Consider the following 20,995-nt stretch of genomic DNA (forward strand, 5'->3'; position numbering starts at 1 on the left):
CAAAATGGCAGAAGATATAGATTCTTAAGTCTCTGCTAATAAAAGAGTTCAACTAGATTAATGAAAATACTGAATCCTAAATTTGTTCTTTCAATTATTATCTTCTTTTAAAGTATATTTGATGGTCAAACGCATTTTCTTATTAATGACAGAGCAGAAAAAGCTTTTAAAAGATCTTTCCATAAGACTTAAAGATATTTTTTACAGGAGTAAATGGAAAGCAATATATTTTTAAGAAAAAAGGATCCAAAGGCATACTTTGTAAAAGAAGGCACAGATACAGCTGAATAATACATAGCGCTCTGTTTTTTTCCAATAAGGATTTGAAGGTCTGAACTGTGAAATCAACTTTAATGAGTGTACTTATGGCTTCTGTAAAAGCAATTCAACTTGTTTAGACCTGGTCACAGACTACAGTTGTGTTTGTCCTCCAGGATTTACTGGTAAGATTTATTTTAACTCTGGATAAGACATTAAATAATTAAACTTCTAATTTCCTTTTCTGAAATTAAAAAAAAAAAAAAAAACACACCACTCTCTTTAATTGCATTTTGTTCAGTGTTTTTATTTGTAGAAATAAATTCAGCTGTGCTCTGTGCTGTTGATGATCTGCTTTAATTTCCTTACTAATATGATAAAAATTGAAAGCAATGCGTATGCTGTTAGATTAATTGATGTAAAGCAAAACTATATGTTGACCTGAAAAATTCAGAAGACACCTAGTCTATGATAGCTATAGCTGATGCTGTTTGTCTTCAGAAGATCATATCACAGTCATACGCTTCTCATGATCGAGATAGAAATAAGAATGCAATTTGAGCAAGAGTGCACTTTGTTCTCTTCGAGAAAGATACCATTAGATCCTTATAATAAATAGCTTGTAAATTGCACAATTATTTGTGTGTCTAAAAGGTTTAAGCAAACAGCTCTTGCATCTGGAGCAGTCCTTGTGGCCCTGCTTTCTGCCAGAAGCAGCTAACAGGATCATGCAGAAATCAATAAAACTGTCTCCAAATATATACCATCTTAACAACTAATATGCTGTGACGTCAGGGACTGGAACGCACTGACTTTCAGCTGCTGATTTCAGAGGCAAATGGAGCAGCATTACTCATAAGCAGTAACAGGAAGACAAGCTGTGGCAGTCTCAGAAATCATACAAAACCAGTGGGTGTTGTAATAAAAAAGCCAAACAGATATGTACAGAGAGCTCAAAATCTGTAGTGACCAATGGAGAGGAAAGAAAAATGAGAGAGATCTATTATGGAGAATGAAAGGTTAAAGAAGTAAGTAGAGCGGTGAAGGATGAGGAGGCAAAATTAAGTTAGAAGTAAATAGAGCATTTCAGGTTGGTAGTAACAGCAGTGACATCCAGTTAATGGTTAAATAGGCAGATGGGACATAAGGAATGTAAGATGATACACGGAGATTTAGAATCTATGGAAATGATAATAGTTTCAGTTCCCATGGATGTCTGTGATTTTGCTTGAATCATGCCAACATATTCTAATAGTATTCAGCATGACAAACCTGAGATATGCTCTATTTCCTACAAGATCATATTCTCCCTCTTTCTTTGATAACAGGCTTTGCTGTCATGAGTTTGCATAGTATATGCCTATTTTGTGTCAATCACGAAAATAATCGAGGTGATTACAAAGTATTTGTTCATATAAATAGAAGCATATTTAATATTTAATAATTTTGAAAGAAGGAACTTTAAAAACTCTTGCTGTTATACTGCAAGGATCAAAATGGAAAACATCTAACTTCTGTAGTAAGTTGCAAACAGTCGGTTTGAGCTAGGGAATGTAGGAAAAACTGTTCCTTTGAAAATATAGCTACACTACTTTGGGATATGATCACAGAATCACAGAATCACAGAATCACAGAGGTTGGAAGGGACCTTTTAAGATCATCTAGTCCAACCAATGGAAAAAAAAACCCAAAAAAAAGCCAAACCAAAACAAAACAAAACCCACAACACACACACACACCCCCCACCCCACCACCCAACACTAATCCATATTCCCAAGCACCATGTCAACTCCTCTCTTGAATACCTCCAGGGATGGTGCCTCAACCACCTCCCTGGGTAGCCCATTCCAATGCCTGATAACCCTTTCAGTAAAGAAATATTTCCTAATATCTAACCTGAACTTCCCCTGGCGTAACTTGAGGCCATTACCCCTTGTCCTATCATCTGTAACTTGGGAGAAGAGACCGACCCCCGCCTCTCTACACCCTCCTTTCAGGTAGTTGTAGAGAGCGATAAGGTCTCCCCTCAGTCTCCTCTTCCCCAGACTGAACAACCCCAGCTCCCTCAGCCTCTCCTCGTAAGACTTGTGCTCCAGACCCCTCACCAGCTTCGTTGCCCTTCTCTGGACCTGCTCCAGCACCTCAATGTCTTTCCTGTGGTAGGGGGCCCAAAACTGGACGCAGTACTCGAGGTGGGGTCTCACCAGTGCCGAGTACAGGGGGACGATCACCTCTCGGGTCCTACTCACCACACTGTTCTTGATACAGGCCAGGATGCTGTTGGCCTTTTTGGCCACCTGGGCACACTGCTGGCTCATGTTCAGCCGACAGTCGACCAACACCCCCAGGTCCTTTTCTGCCAGGCAGCTCTCCAGCCATTCTTCCCCAAGCCTGTAGCGCTGCCTGGGGTTGTTGTGACCCAAGTGCAGGACCCGGCACTTGGCCTTATTGAACCTCATCCCGTTGGTCTCAGCCCATCCATCCAGCCTGTCTAGATCCCTCTGCAAAGCCTCTCTACCCTCCAGCAGATCAACACTCCCACCCAACTTGGTGTCATCTGCAAATTTGCTGAGGGTGCATTCGATCCCCTCGTCCAGATCATTGGATGGAGTCCACATTACAGAAACAGAATTATGAACTAATGTGTGAGTGTCACCAAGGCAGCCTGGAACAGGTTATGTTCTCCTTAGGAGGAATACTTTATCCTAGATTCATACTGATGCAAACAGTTTGCCAGTAACGTATCTGTTCATTCCAAGACAAAAAGGAGTCAAGATCTGTCAACAGTAAAACAGTTACCAGTTACCAACAGTTATGGGCAGATTTTAATGGGTACCTTCAGGCCTGTGCTGAAGTCATAGAAGTTCACATGACTGCATAATAGTCCATTTGGGTTAAAAACTGGCTGGAGGGCGGAGGCTGGTTACGAGTAGTGTCCCCCAGGATTCAGTATTGGGGCCAGTTCTCTTTAACATCTTTATCTGGAGGAGAGGATCAAGTGCACCCTCAGTAAGTTTGCAGATGACACCAAGTTGGGTGGGAGTGTCAACCTGCTTGAGGGTAGAAAGGCTTTGCAGAGCGATCTGAGCAGGCTGGATCGATGAGCCGAGGTCAGTGGGATGAGGTTCAACAAGGCCAAGTGCCAGGTCCTGCACTTGGATCACAACAACCCCATGCAGTGCTACAGGCTTGGGGCAGAGTGGCTGCAGCTGCCTGGCAGAAAAGGACCTGGGGATGTTGGTTGACTGTGGGCTGAACATGAGCCAGCAGTGTGCCCAGGTGGCCAAGAAGGCCAAGAGCATCCTGGCCTGTATCAGAAACAGCGTGGTGAGTAGGACTCGGGAGGTGATCGTCCCCCTGTACTGGGCACTGGTGAGGCCCTACTGGTGAGGCCCCTGTGTCTAGTTTTGGGCCCCTTACCACAAAAAAGACTTTGAGGTGCTGGGGTGGGTCTAGAGAAGGGCAACGAAGCTGGTGAGGGGCCTGTAGAGTAAGTCTTATGAGGAGAGGCTGAGGGAGCTGGGGTTGTTCAGTCTAGAGAAGACGAGGCTGAGGGGAGACCTTATAGCTCTCTACAACCACCTGAAAGGAGGGTGTAGAGAGGCGGGGGTCGGTCTCTTCTCCCAAGTCACAGGCAATGGGACAAGAGGAAATGGCCGCAAGTTGCACCAGGGGAGGTTCAGGTTGGATATTAGGAAAAATGTTTACACTGAAAGGGTTATTAAGCCTTGGAATGGGCTGCCCAGGGAAGTGGTTGAGGCACCATCCCTGGAGGTATTTAAAAGATGGGTTGACATAGTGCTTAGAGACATGGTTTAGTGGTGGTGTTATTTTTTTTATCAGAGTTAAGTTGATGGTTGGACTAGATGATCTTAAAGGTTCCTTCCAACCTAGACAATTCTATGATTCTACGATTATTAAAAATCTCTATTTTCTCCCGCATTTCCTGTGTGAGAGACTATTCATCATGAATGTGCTATTGATCTCGCTTCATATTGACTTTCTTTGTGAGACAGAACTGCTCCTACAAGAAAACAAATCAGCCAGTCTACTGACTAGAATGGGAAGTGGGGATAAAGATCCTCCTGAATATTTTCATCTGTGCTTATGCTGTTTGTATAATAAATGCAGAATTAGCCATTGTGGATATCATTAGGTCTCCTCTCTCCAGCCCTTCCAACAACAGCTTCAGCCTCCCTTGAAAGAGTCTTTGATGCAAAATACTGAATATTTGAATGTCTGTCTTCCAAAAAAAGCAAACATGGGTGAAAGAATGTTCCATGTCTTTCTGAGTTCTAGAACTGATGTAAATGGCCCAAGAATATACTGCCATGGTAACAGTGACACACTCAAAACCTTTTTAAGGGCAAAAGGAAACCCAGTGTATATGTAGGAATTTTTTGTTTATCCAGTTAATATTTAAGTAACATGGAAATCCATATTACATAATGAATGCAGAAAATCTCTATTAACAGCACAGTCAAAACTGTTACAATGGAAAACTTATTAATATCTACCTGTTTGCTTTGGTGTTATGTTCAAATTTACTGTGTCCCTCTGGGTTCTACAGATGATGGTTTCATTCTTCTGAAGGAGTCGGGGAGTTTAGGAACTAGTCTTTAGCATCTTGAGCCCTTTCCCAAGAGAAAGAAAATGTTCCTGGAGGGGGTTTCTTCCTCCTTAGTCAGGGGTCCAGCTGGGGTTATTTTTATACATTGGCTCATCCAGGCTGTATCCTTCTCCTGCGCTGCCAGCTGCAGCCTGGCTGTGGCCCCCAGCCTCCCCAGCCCCAGGCACACAGTGGCTATGGTTTGCCAGGCAGTGACTGGGGGGGTAGGGTGTCACCCACCCCCAGCGGGGCCACCCCAGATCTGAAGCTGGAGCAGAGGAGGCTGCAGTCACTGGCCCCAGTGCAGGGGTTAAACCAGTGACACCCAGCACAGGCCAGGGTGGCACACAGCAGAGCCTCCCCTTGCAGAGGGCAGAAACTGTATTTGCTGGGCTACCACAGTGAGCTGTGAACCAGGAGGCACAAGTTAGAGTTCATCAACCGATCTGCTAGCTCCCTGTGGATCGTATGTTGTATGTTTCTGATGAGACTTGATCAAGGAAGTGAAATATGAAAAGGTCTGGTAAATATATATGGCTGATTTTTTCTTTTCATTTTTTTTTTCAAACGTGTTTTTGTTTTCCTAGCATGTTAAAAGGCATTTCCAAATAAAGGTTAGCTTTAGAATCCGAGCTGGTCAGGTACCAAAACTGTCCTAGGCCTAGCTGTTTGCTTGTTTTGTCATTTATTAGCGCCATGCCAGGTGGCATTATGCCAGTTTGGTGTCGTATGCTTTATGCATGAACGCTGTGTTGGAAGGGCAGCGTTGGATGGGAGGGAGACAGGTGCCTGTTTAAATGGCCTTGGCTGTGGCGCTCCACAGGTGATGGAGCCCTCTCCAGCCTGAGGAGTTTGCCCCTTCCCTGGGAGCAGGGCTGGGAAGAGGCAGCACCATACAGGCATCAGGGAGCAGGTCTGGATGGAGGGAGCAGCTCTCTCCTACTGAGGAAAGCCAGGAGAGGACAGGACAGGAACACCCAACTGACAGGGTCTTGAGAGGAGGAGGGAGTCTTCGTGCAGCTTCTGCTCCCAAGAGCAGATTTTGTTGTTAGAAGGCTGCACACCTGAGTGCTGGCAGTTTTGCAGCCTGAGGCATGGAGTTTCCTTTACTCTGAGCAAGACAGGCAGACAGAGAGAAGCAGCTCCTGAGAAACAAAGAAAACACCTCTCTCTCTCCATTAAATCAAAGCTTGCTCTCAAATGCCCTCTTGTGGGAGTCAGCACACACAGGATCACTGTAATTATCCTATAGAAAAAATCACAGAATCATAGAATTGTCTAGGTTGGAAGAGACCTTTAAGATCATCTAGTCCAACCATCAACCTAACTCTGATAAAAAGCCATCACTAAACCATGTCTCTAAGCACTGTGTCAACCCATCTTTTAAATACCTCCAGGGATGGTGCCTCAACCACTTCCCTGGGCAGCCCATTCCAAGGCTTAATAACCCTTTCAGTGAAGAAATTCTTCCTAATATCCACCCTGAACCTCCCCTGGCGCAACTTGAGGCCATTTCCTCTTGCCCCATTGCCTGTGACTTGGGAGAAGAGACTGACCCCCGCCTCTCTACACCCTCCTTTCAGGGAGCTGTAGAGAGCGATAAGGTCTCCCCTCAGCCTCCTCTTCAAGAGCTACCGGACAAATGGACAAATGGACAAATGGTGGCACTGCCATCTCCTTCCCTCACAATGTGTTATTCGATTTTGTCAATTTGAGGGGTTTCAAGAATATCTGGCAGTTGAGATAGGTGAAGGCAGTCCAGGTCTGTTAACCTGGCAAGCCTCAAAAATTAGAAAAATACTTGCTCAGAACATCCAGACTAGTTAATTCTGGGCGTTATCAAAACCTGAAGATAGGTGAAATAGGGAATTTTATACTAAACAGTATGACACCTTTAGCACCTTAAGTAGTAAGATGTCTTGAATCAAAGCATCAGTCAGGTGGGCTGGTATGGAATTCAGCAGTGATACAGAAGTAGAAGGCAATTTTATGAGGTATTAGTTACTGACCATTTTCAATATTTGGGTGGATTTCTTCTGGTAGTCTAAGCCACTGGAACTGAAGAATTTTGAAGTAACCTGGGATGAGAAGGCATGCTTTTTTCATCTCAAATAAGTGATGGGATTATATTTTGTCCATTGCAAACCCTTTGCCTATTTTAATTTTTTTTAAGGGATTACTAATTAAATGGGTTTCAAAACTGTGCATATGTGCCTGACTGCCAAAGTGATTAAGGTGACACCAGTGTACACTGGGTAGAAAAAAAACAATTCCAAAGTGATTTTTGCTCTAGCACTTAGCACTGTATTTTGTTGTAATTTATATGCATGAGATTCTTAGTCTGACTTCCTCACTTATATTATGGTCCATATGAATTCTCTGTGTGTAACATGATCCTTGTTTCAGGTTTTGCCTGTGTCTCATTCATGTTTATCATTATCATAAGGAAGTATGAATCAACAGTACAAATCTACCATCAGTCACATGTTGACTTAAATAAGTCCTTAGGCTTTACATGGGAGACTAAATAAATTTGTAAGCCTTTTCATATGCTTTCTGAAGACCAAATCTGTATCATTTCCTCTGGCATGTCTCATATTATAAGCTTTCAGAATCCTGTAGTATCTATTGTGGCTAAAGAAGTGGTCCCTGCAACACTGAATATTTGAAAACCAAAATTATAAAAGGATGTGCAGTGTCTTCTAGCTAAACTCACTCCATCACGAGGCAAAAGGAGACAGACACCTTTTTTGTGCTTTCAAAAATCTTCCTGTGCGTTATTTTTCTATGGCTTTCTAAGCTTCGTTTTCAGTAAGTCTGCAAAAGCTGTTCTATTTTAGGCAGCTTTTGGCTGACCTAGATGCTTTTAGTTAATGTCAGGACCACTTCACATTTTAAAATCATCGAATCACTCCATCATCCATTCCACGTTAATCATCTCCAGCCCTGTTCTCAACAATTCAAAGGAAAGAATTGGCCTGAGAAATCTATTGGTTCTTACCCATCTTTAGAGTCAGTCACAGATACAGTCAGTCACTTCCATCTCATGCATCAGATTCTTGTTCTACATCAACGACCCTTAAGCAGCCCAAAAGCCAGGTATTCTTTTCTCTGATGTCCCCTAATGACAGAGTTCATGTAAACATCAAGCTTATATCTGATCTCTAGTCAAAGCACTAAGGTTTTTCAAACCAAGTCAAAACCTGGAAGCTGCAGACCGGAGAGGGCGGGATGGTTCTCTTAGCTCCTGGCCAGCAGAGCTCTGACTTATAGCAGGCCCATGGTGGCACGAGAGCAAAAGGCTGACTGCCTTTCCTCTACTCAGCTGGGACAGTGCCAACGGGCTGCTGGGCTTCAGAAACACTCCAGAAGGCAAGCTGCCAAGGGCAGGCTTCCCACAGCTGGGCACGCAAGCTTAACATGCTGGAAAATAAACACTATTTATGCATACATGGAAATATATTCAATATGTATTTCTGTGGTTATTAAGGAAAGTTTCTCATCACATCTAATTTGTTAAGTGTACCTGCTTCCCCTGGAAGGACATCAGGTTAGAACACTGGGAAAAAAAAAGATCAGTCGAGTGCAGAAAAGACTGTTTAAGTTTCATCATGTTGCAAATTACATTACATAAAAATTTTGGTAAACTAATACATAAAAACTATTGAATTGCATTGAAGAAAAACAAATAAGTTATAGTTCAGTAGCAATGGTTTTTCCAGTCATTGAAAAAACAAGCAAAATCTCTTTTTTTTGGGTGAGAAATCAAATGTCACATTTCGTCAATAGTTTTCCATCTGCAAATACTAACCGTGATTTGCTTAAATTAGAAGGTGAGTAGTAACAGTTGGAACACTCTAAAAAAGATAAGTTAATTCTTCAATCAAAATGTAATTAGTTTATATGGGATTTACTTTATCATTGCTCTACTGGAGGTGTTATGAGATTATTTCTGTATTTCAGTTTATCCCCTTTATTTTAGATATAATGGATTTTTTCCAATAGTGATGCCAATTGTCATGCATAATATATGTAGAACATACATTAATATCTTTCTGGGTGTGACTGTGTATTTAATTAATTGTAGATAATTTGGAACAAAATCATTTAATATGAATCGGCTTGTTTTTCAATTTAAAAATTTTTTTGGTTGCTTGGAGGACCTTATCAAATAAAAAATGAAAAGCAATCATGTCTAGAAAAGCTCATACAGTGACTAAAACACACACAGAAGACTCTGGAAAACATGGTTGAAATTCTTAGTTACCTGAGTTACCATGGGAAATTAACCAAATTTTTCCTTAACTGCGTATTTTTCTGTAAACTATTTCTCTTTTCTGCTTTTCTTTGCATGTGTTTTCTATTTATATTCTAAACAGTGATGTTTCATGTTATGATGATATCATACTATGAACAGTAATATGCTAGCACAGTGAGCACAATTTTTACTTTTTACATCTGAGTGCACCTGTAGAAATAACATATGAATAACAAGACAGAATTTCCTGCTGCATTGAGATTTTTATTATAACTGCTTCAATTAACCTGTTATATGACATGAGCAATCAGTGAGTGAATGCTGACATAAGAAAATCTGCCTCCAGCCAACTTCCTCAGTGCACATTTTCCATCCCTCCCAGATATTCCATTAATGAATTTGACGAAAGGAAGGGGAATCTTACATAAGAATGGTTTTCTCTAGTTTTTTAATAGTGGATGGTTCATCTTCTGAAAAAAATCCACCAAATCAATAATGTTGTAAAAAGTCTGTTGTTCAACACTGCCTTTGCAATACCAACTAGCATTTTACCAGAGGTTTTGCTACTAAATTTTATTTCCCAGCATATAGTGGGATGTGTTCTTAACAAGTGAAAAAAATTTACCTTTGGGCACCCTCTTCTTTGACAGACCCGTTCTATATAAGGTATGACACTATCAGTTTTAGTATGACCACACTAAGTAGTAGCCATATTTGGTGCCACCTTCAGTAGCACAGCTGACATTTTTTAATTCTTCACTCTTTGGCCTTTTTCTTTGTCTTGATTTTTTAATTTTTTACACCATTCTCTTTCTCAGTTCTGCAACTCCCTATAACAACTACTGAATATAGTATCACAGTGGCACCTGACTACCACTTTTCCTAAGAACCTCCAGAACCTCCAAGGACAGAACATCACATTCCACATGATGACAGTGGTGCTACAGGGCCCAGCTGCCTTGGGGTGGGCTATCGCTGTCACAGAAATATATCTGGCTCGCAGAATTGTCTTGATGTTTTCCCTGCAAAGACCTACAGAAGGCTACAGGATGCGCGAATTTATTCTGGAAGTCTTCTGACAGCCCATAGATTGCTGGTTGTATGGTCTATGTTAGGTTTGTATACCAGAAGGCAGTTAACGTTGGCCATTAACCACCTTGTACTAAACCCAATTACTCAGTTTTGATTAAAGCACACATTGAATCCAACAACGTTCAAACCTGATTTGAATGCATGAAGAGAAGCCAGAATTTCATTGGAATTTTTTTCTAGTAGTAATCACCATCAGATTTAGAAGTTTATGTTAAATATTTTATTTGAATTTTTGTCTTCATTTTCAAGCTATTGAGACTCATTACCTTTTCTACACAAAATGAAAAAGCCTCTTACCACCCAAGTATTTTCTCTTTGTAAAGACACTGATACGCTGTAATCAAGTCACTTCTTGTTTTTGTTTGTTCTAAAAGAAACAGATGGAGCTCTTTAAGTATTTGCCGACAGCATGCTTTCTTCAGTTGTTGGATAAATTGTGTAGCTTTTCCTGCATCCTTCCCACTTATTTTTAAATATGGAACATCATAGTCAATGTTTAATGAAAAGGTATTTTACTCATCAATATTCCTTCTTGTTTTTTAAAATACATCTGAGAAATATTTTCTTTTGTCACAGCACTGCAATAGTGCTCATATGCTGAGGTCTTCAGCAGTCCTTTTCAGATCACTTCTGTTTTTTCCTCACATACAGTTCAGCTACAGTTCAGCACCTATAACCTACATATCTTTTTCTTTGCTTGTATCTGGCACCTGCGAGAGACCAGAAGTGACCTGCAGTACGTTGAAAAATGTACTGTTTAACCAAACAAAAGTTATCACAAGATTTCAGTTAATGCATATGCTTTCTCTCCTGTAGCAGGGAGAAACAGGAAATTGAGAGTGGAAATGCAGACTCTGTTTAAAAGTCAGTGTTGAAATAATAGAGTAAGGGCTTTTCATAATCACCTACAGCAAAAGAGGCTCAGGGAAGTATGAAGTTTGTCTCATGATTTTCTAATGAGAAAGACCTGAGGGGTCTAGAGAAGATTGAATGTGCCAAAAGTTGCAATTCACTCTGTAAGAGTTGGACTTTCCATCTATCCCTCTGTATTTTTAACCATGTACATTTATGGTGTGCATGAAGAATGTGTTTCTGCATGCCAGTGTTAATATTTTTACTACACCCTGAGTGCTCTCTGTTTCTTTGGCTACTGCACACCTGGGCTTATCTCTGTCTTATCTGACTAATACAGAAATGTGTTTTAATGGAGAGACAGAGCGGATATACAGATTTGGACAGACGCACTAGGTTCCAAAGTAGGAACTCTGTTATCACACATCAAGTAACTGAAGACTTTTCCTATTCTACTTTAAATTTCCCAGACTTTTTGATATGGATGACTCTTGATCCTTCCTTACATGACCACAGATCTGGAATACTTGTCCTGCTTTACCCTACTGTGAGGCATAGCAAATTTTTAGACAATCCAACTCACTACACAAACATAAAAGCCTTTGGACCTTCTTCTGTGTTATAAAGAGTGTGTGTGCCCTGTATATTATGTAATCATAGCAATAGAAGAAAACACTAAAGATCATCTATTCCATCCTCATCCCAGCAGAAATATACTATATTTAAACATATATAAACATACTATACTGTGTCATTCCCAATATATTTATCTCAACTTAAAGAAGTCCAACACCATTACTTGTTTTCCTCAGGCAATCTTTCCAGTGTGTTAATATACTAACCATTAGGAGTTCCTTAACATCTAATCAGACTTTCACTGCAGTTTAAATGCATTACTTCGTATCCTGTCCGCTATGAACATGGAGACCTAAAGACATTTGCAAAAGCCTTTTCTGATTTTATGACTGTCCTCATATTTCAATTCAAATCTTCCTTATTTAGACTTTACAGTGCCCTTCTTTTTGCTTTTCCTAAGAAATCATGCTTTTGAGGTCTTTGTCATTCTTGTCATGCTCATCTGGGCTGTCTTATTTGGTCCACATGTGTCTTGAATGCAGCTAACTGCACAGTGCAAAGCACTCCAAATGCAGCTTTACTCCAGCTAGATGAGAACGAAAGGATTACTTTATGCTTCTGACTGGCAATGTTCCTTTTTATATATCCCAGCACACTACTTGGTTTGGAATAAAATTCTGGGTTTTTTTCTTACTTAACTTGTGATTTACTATATTATGATATCTTCCGCTTGTTCTGATTGGTTAACGTTTGTTATTTCAAACACTATATCCAATTTTTAAAAATTTATGAAGACTTCTAATCCTGTCCTCCAATGTACCTGTTCATGTTGCCACCAATAAACTTACTCTGTTGTCCACCGTCCAGGCTCTTGTTGAAAAAATTGAGTGGAACTAGATGGACAGTAGATGTGTGCAACAAAGTCTGTGCAATTCGTTCATCTATTTTAGTAGCAAAACCACTGATACCTAATGTTTGAATATGGCTTTCCAACAAGTTTTACTCATCTGATAATAGCCTCTTGTAGTTCATATCTAGTCCAATTATTAGGATTTCACATGAGATAGCAGTAGGCACATTACTGAAGTCAAGGAATATGACATGCTTTTTTTGTTTGTTTGTTTGTTTTATCCACAAGGCCTGTAACTATGGTGTAGAAGGGAATTGGTTTGCTTAGATAAGAGTCATTTTTAATACATTTTATATGTATAGGTTCTTACAAATAATCAGTTTAGTAACTTTTTCCCATGTTTCATCCAGGAACTGAAATTACACAAATGGATTTGTAATTTCAAGGCTCCGTCTTTTACGCCTTTTTAAAGACTGACTTTATTGAGGCTTCAGGTACTTCCCCTATCTTCTACAAGTTCACAAAGAAAACTACTAAGTTTTTATCAGCCAGCTCCTGAAGTACCCATGGGTGAAGTTCATCAGACCAGCCTATCTGAACATCTAACTTATCTGACAATTCTCCAGTCTGCCTTCTCTATTCAACACTGAAGTTTTGCCCTTTAATCAGAAGTATCAATTATGATAATGAATTGCTTGCAGCTGACCTTTTTACTGATGACTGAAGCAAAAGAAGCATTGAACAATTTTGCATGATTACCATTATCAGTAGCCATCCTTCTCCATTGAATGGGAAACCATACTTTTCCTTCATCTTTAATGCTGAAGTACATCATGATTTCTTGTTACCCTGGCCATCCCATGATAGTTACATCTTATTCAGTGCCTTTGCTGGGCTGATTTCATGCCTACATATTTATGCTGTACTTCTTACATTATCCTTAGTAACCTGACCTATGTTTTGTTAGTTAGGCACTTTCATCCCTTGAAAAATCGGAAATGCCAAGTTGGTCTCCCAATACCCAGTGTTTTTTTCCCCACAAAAGGATAATTTGTCTTGGTGCACTTAAAGAAAACAGTAACTGTCTTAATTATCTTTTTATTTTATTTCAGCCTCTCATCAGGTTTCACATCAGAAGTTTTCTGCATTCTTTGCAATTTTTCTGAATTCCTTTGTTTTTTTGTTGTTCATCACCATCTTCTTTCCCTTCCCATGGATCCTTATTGATCTCACCCATGTTCTTCACATTCCTTTCTTTATATTCAGAGATTACTCTTCCCTTTTACTTAGAATAAAATCCCAGAAAATCTCTGTTTGTAGTTGGCTTTTCCACTATTGCATTAAAAAAATTGCCAAGAGCACATTAAAAAATACAAGGATTTTTGAATGATGATTCCTTTCCAAAATGTTGTTTTCCATCACTTTCTGGATACAGTACCAATGACCATTTTTCTCACTCACATCAGTGACAGCTTCAGTTTTCCTTCTCTGTCACCGGAGTAACTTCTGGTATTCACAAGAGCTCTTAAATTCTACAGCTGTACCTTGATTTTGAATCAATTTTGGACCAGAAAGATCCCAGTATAATTTATACCAGGCTAGAGCTTGCTCTAAGTTGATGCAGTGCACAATAGAGAGATGAGGGACTGTGGATTTTCTTTGGTACGCCAAATGAGTTAATAGTTTCATAGGCCTCCTGTTAGCCTTCTGAATATTTTCCTCTGTATGTCTTCTCTACGTTCTACAATTTTGTTGTTTCAGATTTGAATTAATTTGAATTGCAGCTCAATTAAGTCTCTTTAAAAGAAGAAAAAATGAAGAAACAGCTGAGTAAATAAGTGACTTCATGCACCTAAACATGGAAGCAACCTTGAGAGATATTTTTGTTATTGTTACTGAGGTTATTAAAGCTCTAAAATAGTTTTTAAATATTGGTATATAATTCTAGTAATTATAGTGTTGAGATATAATGCTAGAATACACAATATATTTTCAAATGTAGCTTATACTTATTCCTTTAAAATATTTAATTTGTTAACTATCAGCTATGATCTATGAATATCTCTAGTTTTGAAGCTGTCAAGCAGAAATAAAATAGTGTTTCCAATGTAGAAAACTTAAATTATGCAGTTGTCATTGGTACTGTGAAGTAGCTTTTCTGCTTTCCCAAACCCAGCATGATTTCTAGTTTTAATGTTTCATTTTCTTTTCTGTCAGACAAAAACTGTTCCACAGATATTGATGAATGTTCCTTCAAGCCCTGCAAAAATGGAGGCCGTTGCCATGATTTGATTGGTGGATTTTACTGTAGCTGTTTGCCAGGTAAGAAGTCAGGTGACATTTAGGTGAGAAATGCTCTGTGGTATTCAAGAAAGAAATAGTTTTTCATAAGCACACGACTAAGTAGTCATTTATTTTGCTTGAAAAGCGAGAAGGACTGAGCAGGTATTGTTTAAGCGTACTCTACAATTGCTGTGCAGCTGGTGTCAGCAGAATTTGTTCAAAAAACGTAGCTTGTGTACTAGAAGTCCTGCTTTGCAAGCTGATGAATGAAGAGTCTTAGAAATTAACCAACAGTGTCCATGGTATTCACCCCAGAGTCTTTGAGTAATTCTGAATTTTTAAATCTTTGCAAAAGTTAATTTTCTTCCTTCCATGAAGGTAGAATGATTTTGTTTCCTTCTTTTCTACTAGTAAAAGTTATTTTTTAAATTTCTTATTATACACTAAAGAAAAAAATGGGGAGATTTTATACAGTAGTTGTCATAAGAGTTCCTTGCAGTGATGAGAGAAGCTATTAATAACTTTAGTCGTCAATAATATCAGGCCAAATTTTCTGTCTTCATATGGCATACATAATTTTTATCAAATATAAAGTGTCTTACAGATATATAAAATCGTATCCTTCAGTGTGGCTTTTTCTCCATAGAGTTAGATTGGCGCTATGGGCCAGCATCTATAAATTGAAATGTAATATCTTTTAATATAACCACCTAATTTAAATATATGATACCTGTATAGTAAAACTAATTGTTAATATTTTTTTTCCTGCTATCTTTATTGTGGGCCAAATAGTCATTATCTGATTGCAAAGTAGCAAGTTAAACATGAAACAATAGTACTTTTTCAGTTGCACTTTTTTAGTACCGTGCTCAAGACTAAGATCTATGCAATGATGGTGGGAATGTGCTATAGGAGAGTCTCCAGCATCAACTGAAGCAAATACCCCAGGCAAAAGAGAAGCTTTGATGTAGGCAGTACTCCTGAAACACGATGTTGCCGTGTAGGCTTTGGGCTGTAGACAATACTTCTTTCTGTGGTGGGGGTGATGGTTGCCTCACCTGTGAAAGAGAGGAGTAGACTGCACAACATCACAGAGAATGGATGCAGGAGATCAGTAAGGCCTTTCCACATATTCTGTAGAGGCAAAAGCCTGAGACACATTATGCAAGGAAGGACTGACAGCTAGAGATTATGCTTAAAGGAGTAGTGGATGGAGACTCCCAAGATGGGCGATGCTGGAAACTTATGACTCTAGCAACAGAGGGAATACTCTTTCTTAGCCTGCACAGCTGCAATTACTGACCAGGCACTGTGCTCTGAGAATAGGTGAGGACAAACCATATCTATCAGAGAAGGCACTGAGGCCAGTGGAACCTGAACCAACTGCCTGCACCAAGCGCAAGTGGTGGAGAATAGTTAGAAGATATTTCTTTCTGCAGGGGATGGAGGAACCCATCTGCCTACCTGTCTTCATTTCTTGGAATATTTCCTACTTGTTGGGGGCTTGCATCTGAGATCCTTTGGAGAGGCTGCTGATGTTCACCTTACCCTTAGACTGCTACCTCTGGTTGCCCACCCAAATGGGAACCAACATTACTATCAAGGGAGACCTGGAACAAATTGAAGAGTGACTACACGGCACTAGGAAGAGTGAAAAAGGGTCTGGGGGTCTATATGTGTTTTCTTCAGTCTTTTCAGTGATAGTTAAAGGCTTAGGTAAGTTTGGGCATGTCATGCAGGTGAACGCTTGGCTGCCTGGCTGGTACTGCAGACAGATCTTTAGCTTGTAGTACCCTCTCTGAAGAACTACTGATGAGAGATATGGCCCAGTTGATAAAGTGGAATAAGAGCATTTTTGGCAACAGGCTTCCTACCCTAATAAGAGGGCTTTAGACTAGATACACCACAGGATGTTTGCCTTAACAGGAAGAGAAGTGAAGGCAATGAGAAAGTGTCTAGGGGAAAGAATAGTGGGGGAGGCTCTCACATTATGAAAGCAGCATGATTGAGGGGGTCCCTCTTCAGTAGATACACAGAAATGCATGCAATGTGATAGAAACATGAGGAATTAGAAGTGTGTGTGCACTTGCACAGCAATGATATCATGGGGTTTAGAGGGACATGGTGGGATAGACAACATAAACAGAGTGCTGCAGTGGAGGGATACTGGGTCTTTAGGAAAACTAAAACTGAGAAGGATCGGTTTCACACTATGCATAGGAGAGCCTCAGATATACTGAGCTTTTGCTTTGGAATGAATGATGGACCAGTCAAGAGCTTATGGGTAAGAATTAGCAGGCAAACCCACACAGGTGGTGTGGTGGACATCTGCTACAGACCACTTGATCAAGAAGAGGAAGTAAATGAAGCCTTCTTTAAACATCTTGAAGAAGTCTTATCACCAGAGGCCCTCATACTCATGCACAACTTCAATGACAACAGTATTTGCTGGTGGTTTAATAGTGCTGCGCACAAGCAACCCAGGAGACAAATGCAGTGTTGAGAAAAAAAAAATTTAAACAGGTGATCAAGCAGATGATAGGGGAGATGTTCTGCTGGACTTGTTGCTCACAAACAAGGAAAATTAGTGAGGGATGTAAAGCAGCCTTGGTCCCAGTGACTGAGTTGAAAATCTTATGAGAAGACAAAACACCACAACCACAGCCCTGAATTTAAGGAGAATTCATTTTGTTTGAGGAATCTGCTTGACTGGATTCACACCCTTGGAGTGCAAAGGAGCCCAGGACAACCTTCTCAAACACAGTAACGGTCCATTCCAATCTACAGGAAGCTGAGCAGGTGTGGCTGACAGATGAAGAATACATAGATCCGTTGATGAATGATGTCGATGTAGTGACAAAGGGTATGGAAAAGACAGAGGTTATTAATCGCTTCCCTGCTTCTATTTACTGATAAATTCGCTCTCAGGTGACTCCCAGATTGTTCTGCTTAGAGGCAGAATCTGTGGGAATGAAGCATTATGCATGGCAAGGGAAAATAATTAGGAAGGACTTAAACAAATTAGGCATACATAAGTATGTTGGACCATAAGTATGTGGTACCTTGTAAGTATGTGAGCCTTGTAAGTGGCACAAAGCCTAGCTGGCAAATAGTAACTAGTGGCATCAAACTACTGGAATCAAATCTGTCCAGTGTTTTTATTAGTGACCTGGAAAATGGGTTACATTCTCAGGAAATTCACAGGTGATACAAAACTGGGGCAAATGGCTGATATGCTGAAGGCTAGGGTTTCTATTCAGAGGAACTTTGACAGGTAGGAGAAACAGGCCAACAGGAATCTCATAGAGTTCAACAAACAGAAATGCAAATCCCATGGCTTTGGAAGAATAATCTCGTGCACCAGTAGAGCCTGGTGGCCAATTGGCTAGAGAGCAACTTTGCAAAAAATGACCTGGGGGTCCTGCTGTTCAACAAGTAGAACATGGGCCAGCCATGTGCCCTTGCAGCAAAGAAGCATCCTGCGTTGCACTAAAGAGTGTAACTAACAAGTCTACTTGTGACTAGTGAATCTGTATCTGAAGGACTGTGTCTAAGTTTTGCATTCTCTACTTAAAAAAGGACATTCTAAACAGAGGCAAGTCCAACAAAGGGCCATGAAGATGGCCAGGGACCTGGAGAACCTGATGCACAAAGAGAGGCGGAGGTAATTGGACCTGTTTAGCTTGAAGAAAAGGCTAAGAAAAGATTTTACAATTACATCATAGGAGGATACAGAGAAGACAGAGCCAAGGATCTTCTCAGAGGTGAAAACTGTGGCAGGACAAGAGGCAATGGACACAAGTTGGAATGCATGAGATTCATGATTAGATATTAGTGGGAAAAAACTCCACTATGAAGGCAGTTAATTATTGGAACAAGCTGTCTGGAAAGCTTCTGGAACCCCTGTCCTTGGAGAGACATATTCAGATCTTGACAGGACAGTTCCTTGATCTAGCTGGTTTTGCTCTCAGGGAGGATTAGACTAAATGGCCTTGAAAAGTAATTTCCAACAAAAATTTTCTTATGATTCTATTACTAAATAGGGAATCTTTGCCCAATTTTATGTATACTTTAGAAATGTAATAGTTTAAGTTGGATTTGAGTTGAACTACCTGTGCCTACACACACAGTCTTTAAGACTGCAAGCATTTCAGCCGTATAGAAAAGTTTTCCATAATCTTCATTAGGTTGTCATCTCTTGTCAGTCAGATTTGTAGCTAAAAAAAATAAAAGTTTTTGTTTATATCCAATGCTTTTCCAAAGCCCGAATTTGTATGAATATTTAAAAACTTCTCAAATATAATTTTTCCCATGTGTTAATTTAGCCTTCCACTTGGAAATGGCTTCATATCTATACTGAATTTTAACAAGGGCCGGGGGGAGGGAAAAAAACCAAGTACTATAGTGGTGTAGTAAAACGTTTATTACAACAGTACTGTCTCATCTGGAAACCTTTCCTTGAAGTGGTGAAGCAGAGAAACATAGTTTGAGGAAGAAGTGAGGAGTCACCCTTTAAAGTTTATAACTTCTTCCCAGGTAATCTAATATTTAAGGAAATATTAATTTAGAAGATGTTGGATTTGTAGAATGTATTCAGAAAGGCAACAAAAGTGATCAATGAGATACAGCAACTGCCTTATGAAAAAGCAAGGACTCTAAGTTTGTAGAAGAAAAGCATGAGTGAAAGAGAGGAAGCCTAGAAAAAAAATCATGAAAGCAAGGGCTAAGCCAAAAGCAGAATGGTTGTCCACCGAAGCCGGTTCACAAGAAACAAGAAGGGACTTGAAAAACCTATGGGGACTTTGGACTAAAACATATAAAAGAACTTTCAGCAGATGACATTACATACCTTAATTTATTACCACAGAATGTGATTAGCTAGAGATTTTATTTAGAAGGTTTGGTAAAGGATTAGACAAATTCACAACCAACAAGTCTGTAAGTAGATACTAAAGGATCCTCTGACTTCTTTAATACACCTGAGTGCTTGGAGGTTTCAAAGGGAATAGACCGCAGGAAGTGGCTAAGTGAATATGCTCTTCCTAAGCAGCCTCTCCCGTTTTCAGACAGCTCTAGGCTTGAAGCACCATTGCAGTGACGACACAGGGTGTTTCTTTGGTTTTTACAGTACCTTCTCAGGTTTTGTCTTTTACAAAACCTTACATGTACTACATAGCTTCTTTCCCATCCCTGTTCACACCTCAGTGATGTATTAGCCCTGCAACACATACCTGAATACATAAATATTTCTTTTCTCAGAGGGATTAGTGCATGATTAGCACGATTGCTAAAATAGACTGATTTTGAAGCAGAAAATCCTGTCAGTTGAGATGCATGGATTGATGGATTCAACTCAGAATAAATTTTTGTTCAACTTAATACACTGAATGAAAGTAGCACTACTTCTGATTTGGAGTGCTCTCACACACACAAAAAAAAATTAAATCAAATTCTTCCTCTTTGGGAGGTTTGCTGTTATTAAAATTTACTGTTCCATGAAATAAGACTGTACTTTCTTTCAAACCTTTCTGGCAACCCTTATTATGAAGTAGAAGCCTATACATGAAAGTTTTCACTCCAGGAAGAGGCCTTAGGAAAAATGTTGCATTCTGTGATTCAAAAAATAAAGTGAATCATCAAGATTACAGACAGAAAATGTTTAGGAAATCATTCAGCCCTTCATGCTATTACAGCACAATCACTCTTAACATGGAATTTGCAATGATTATTTTTTTGCTTTGATTTCAAAGTTGCCTGATAACAAAGTCTACCATTTTTTTATGTGAAACTTGCTTAGCTTATCAAAAGGATTTCCTGATCCCTAGTTTAAAAACCCTATTATGAATTTCTTGCTCCAAGTTACAATTCATTTATATATAAGTTCTTAGACCTCTAAAATCCTAACTTATAGTGGGATTCCATTCTTTCTGAACAAGTCCATCAAATCAGCTGGAGAAATGCTATTCAGCAGTCAACTACGTAGAGAAGATGCTTTGAGTATTCATGTAGTAAAAGAGTACAGAACTGCTTGAAGATAGTTGTTAGTGAACTCAATATTTTAGGGAAATAAAGGGTAATCAAGTCACGTGATGTTAGCTTTTTTGCAAAGTCTTTATACTGAAAGTTCTGTGGGCAGCCACATCCATGAGATAAAGGCGTTGACTCTTCATCCAGGAAGAGGGCTGAGGTCACTGATAGAGCTATTGGAGAAGCAGAG

The 20,995-nt window shown here is 39.7% G+C and overlaps 1 protein-coding gene across 1 annotated transcript in view; it reads left to right on the plus strand.

Moving 5' to 3' along the window:
* EYS (eyes shut homolog) overlaps positions 1–20,995 on the plus strand; it is an 895,325-nt gene that overhangs the window by 251,756 nt on the left and 622,574 nt on the right. Inside the window, exons 14-15 of the mRNA XM_074153627.1 lie at positions 321–443; positions 14,713–14,817. Of these exons, the coding sequence (XP_074009728.1) occupies positions 321–443; positions 14,713–14,817 (228 nt within the window). The remainder of the gene's footprint in view (positions 1–320; positions 444–14,712; positions 14,818–20,995) is intronic.

Source organism: Numenius arquata, chromosome 9 (genome assembly GCF_964106895.1).
Source record: "Numenius arquata chromosome 9, bNumArq3.hap1.1, whole genome shotgun sequence".
NCBI classification, from domain to species: Eukaryota; Metazoa; Chordata; class Aves; order Charadriiformes; family Scolopacidae; genus Numenius; species Numenius arquata.